This window comes from Suricata suricatta, chromosome 14 (genome assembly GCF_006229205.1).
Source record: "Suricata suricatta isolate VVHF042 chromosome 14, meerkat_22Aug2017_6uvM2_HiC, whole genome shotgun sequence".
Taxonomy (NCBI): domain Eukaryota; kingdom Metazoa; phylum Chordata; class Mammalia; order Carnivora; family Herpestidae; genus Suricata; species Suricata suricatta.
In genome coordinates, this window is record NC_043713.1 from 84,022,159 (window position 1) to 84,025,924 (window position 3,766).

General features: G+C 49.1%; 1 protein-coding gene across 1 annotated transcript in view; it reads left to right on the forward strand.

Moving 5' to 3' along the window:
• Nucleotides 1-3,766, forward strand: part of DNAH10 (dynein axonemal heavy chain 10) — a 134,837-nt gene that overhangs the window by 49,645 nt on the left and 81,426 nt on the right. The window contains exons 23-25 of the mRNA XM_029921629.1: nt 1,467-1,583; nt 1,667-1,769; nt 2,880-3,058. Of these exons, the coding sequence (XP_029777489.1) occupies nt 1,467-1,583; nt 1,667-1,769; nt 2,880-3,058 (399 nt within the window). The remainder of the gene's footprint in view (nt 1-1,466; nt 1,584-1,666; nt 1,770-2,879; nt 3,059-3,766) is intronic.

Here is a 3,766-nt window from a genome sequence, read left to right on the forward strand (position 1 = left end):
TCCTCCTCCCCCTTCTTCTTCTCCTCCTCCTCCTCCTCCTCTTCTCCCTTCTCCTCCTCCTTCTCCTCCTCTTCTCCCTTCTCCTCCTCCTTCTCCTCCTCCTCTTCTCCCTTCTCCTCGTCCTCTCCCTTCTTCTTCTTCTTCTTCTTCTTCTCCTCCTCCTCCTCCTCTCCCTTCTTCTTCTTCTCCTCCTCCTCCTCCTCTTCTCCCTTCTTCTTCTCCTCCTTCTCCTCCTCTTCTCCCTCCTCCTCCTCCTCTTCTCCCTCCTCCTCCTCCTCCTCCTCATGTTAATTTCTTTAATAAAGGGCTTTTGCAAAATAAGCGGGAGGGAGGAGAGCCCGGGAAGGAGCAGACTAAGGTGATAAGTGGGTGGCGGTAATAATTCAGTTGTCTTTATTACAGTTGTTCAGGGAGGTTTACAGGCACTGTAGACGCCCATCGAGGAGTTTGAGGAGGGGGTCTGGCCTCTCCCCGAAACTATACAAACTTGTGTGTACTGCGCCTTGTAGATACGCGGAAAGAGTCAGCTGGAGGAACAGACTAGAAGAGGGAAATAGCCGTTGTGAGTCCGCCCTCGCCTTCAGCCTGTATTTCGGCCTTGCTGTTTCCTGACGGCTCAGGCACCTGCCCCGTGGCCACTCGGCGGCCCTGCCGGCGCACAGTGGGCGAAGCATACACCTGTATGCTGAAAATAAAATCCAAGTCCCCACTCGTCCCTGTTCCCTTTAACATGGTTTAAAATTCTGTGTCTTCAGCCTCCATCAGGGTCTGCTTGTCTGGCCTGTGTGTCTCTTGGTTTCCTTCACGTCATTTTGATCCCTTGCACACCTGTTCTTTCCTCATGAGTTCTGGACCTCATACCTGACAAACTGGGAGAGAGTCGGAGGCTCCAGATGCTGTTAGATTTCATCAGGGAGATTTGGTTTTGCTCCTGACAGACAGCTGGCGGCATTAACCTTCTTGTAATTAGAGATTAAATTGATTTGAAGCTGGGTCTTAGTTTATGAAGGGCTTATCTCTGTAGGTTCTTTCTCTTTCTGTGTTATCTGCTTATTTTTAAAAAGGATTTTGTCCTGATTTTGTTTTCAGCATACATATATAATTTTTTTTTCTTTATAAAAAATATTCATTTACTTTGGGGAGAGCACAAACGAGGGAGGGGCAGAGAGGGGGGCACAGAGGATCTGAAGCGGGCTCTGTGCCGACAGGCTGACAGCAGTGAGCCCGATGCAGGGCTCGAACTCACAAACCACAAGATCGTGACCTGAGCTGATGTCGGATGCTCAGCCGACTGAGCCACCCAGGTGCCCCATATGTATAACTTTTCTAATTCAAGCAGTTTTCTTTGTGGGTTCAAATGACCTAGCCTGCTGTTATCAGAAGTGGAAATCCCTAGGCAGTAGCTTTGACCAGAATTTCAGTTCCAAATTGCTGACCATGTATTGTTGGTCCTGTTTCTTTATCAGCCTCCTGATGCAGAGAAAGAACTGGCTGACAATATTGAAAACATGTGGAAAAATCTGTTCAACGACTCCATAAACGTGGAGCACGCTCTTGGGAGCATAAAGAGGACGTTCACAGAGGTACCTTTTACATTTCTTACTTTCTGAGCAATGACGTGGACAAATAGCCACGAGGATAAATCAGGGCAACCCCCCTTTCTCAGATTACTCGAGGTGAAATACTGAACTACAGACAGCAGATAGAGGAATTTGCAAACCGCTTTTACAGTGAAGGCCCTGGTTCTGTTGGTGATGATCTTGATAAAGGTAAGAACATTCACATTGGACTTCCGAGGTACCGGACCGTGTTTTGCTTAGGAACTTTTTTTAAATTCAAAAAATGTTTTATTTATTTATTTATTTATTTAATAGTTTATTGTCAAGTTGGTTCCCATACAACACCCAGTGCTCTTCCCCACAAGTGCCCTCCTCCATCACCACCACCTCCCTTCCCTCCTCCCTCCCCCTTCAACCCTCGGTTCGTTTTCAGTATTCAATAGTCTCTCCAGTTTTGCGTCCCTCTCTCTCCCCAGCTCTCTTTCCCTCGTCCCCTCCCCCTGGCCCTCCATTAGGTTTCTCCTGTTCTCCTGTTAGACCTGTGAGTGCAAACATATGGTATCTGTCCTTCTCCGCCTGACTTATTTCGCTTAGCATGACCCCCTCGAGATCCATCCACGCTGCTACAAATGGCCAGATTTCGTTCTTCCTCATTGCCATGTCATACTCCATGGGATGGAGTCGTGGTCCTTACCTTGCCTGCACACTGGGATCACCTGAGGATCCCAAAGAACCCACTGACTCCTGGCGTCCAGGTCCAGAGAGTCAATCTCCCTTGTTCCAGGGGCTGATCCAGATGCCAGGACTTTGAAAGCTCTCCTGGGAATCTGGTGTGTAGCCCAAGTTGAGCCACTGAGAGGGATAATGTGAAGGAGACAGAATGTTCTCTTAAAAAATTTTTTTAATGTTTATTTTTGAGAGAGAAAGAGGAGGGGGACATGTATACATAAAGAGCATGAGCAGGCGAGGGGCAGAGAGAGGGAGACACAGAATCCGAAACAGGCTCCAGGCTCTGAGCTGTCAGCACAGAGCCTGATGTGGGGCTCAAACCCACAAACCATGAGATCATGACCTGAGCCGAAGCTGGACGCTTAACCAACTGAGCTGACCAGGTGCCCCCGGAGATAGAATTTTGCAAGTGGAGAATTTTGCATATGTACCTGGCCCTGTGGTTTCCGTTTGAAAGAGAATGAAGTCATGATAATTCTAAACACGTCTCCTTGGATGCCGTCTGTGTACATTGCCTATGATTTCTTCCTCAGTTTTGTGTCCCTTCAAGTTTTATGCCTTCATTGACCTATTTATTTACTTATTCGCCAGGAGTAGAACTTTTAGCCATTTATGAAAAGGAGCTCATGAGACATGAAAAGAACCGCCAGGAGTTGGCTAACGCTGAGAAACTTTTTGATCTTCCGATTACAATGTATCCAGAGCTGCTCAAGGTGCAGAAGGAAATGAACGGGCTGAAGTCCATTTACGAGCTCTACGAAGCGCTCAAGGTGAGTGTCCGCCCGCGGATGCCGCCTCCCTGGGGGCACTGTGGGAGCGGACCGGGCCCAGCGGGGCTTGAGGCCCCGGCCATGAAGGCCTGGGATTTCCTGGAAGCCCTCGCCTTGGCTCTCGGGAAGTAGTAACCACCAATGGAGCCGGGGTCTCCATTTGGGCTGATGAGAGAGTTCTGGAACTGGATGGTGGTGATGGCTGCACGCCATGGTGAATACACTCGATACCGCCACATTGTACATCTAAAAGTGGTTAAAGTGGTGAAAGTTGTGTTACGTGTATTTTCCCCACAATAATGGAAAAGAAAATTCTCTTGTGTTTGGGGCTAGGTTGAGGAATGGGGTGAACCGCTTAAGAAATTAAAATAAATTAGAAGTAGCAAATAGCAGGACGTTTGGACGCCTCTCTTTCGCATATGTTCCCGGTGCAAATTCACACCGTTCATTTATTCATCTGTCTCTTCACTCCATTCTGCACAGCCCAGCGCTGTGCTGGTTGGGAGTAAGGTCCAGAAAGGAGCTGCATCTGCCCGTCCCAGTCCTGCCCTCCTTGGGCCCCCAGGAGAGGCGCCTGCGTTAGTCTGGCTTCTCCCGAGAAATAGAACCCATTTATCATAAGGAGTCGGCACAGGTAGTTACGGAGACTGAAGTCCTGAGCTCCGGAGTCAGCGAGCTGGAGAGCCAACGGGGGGGGGGGGGGGGGGG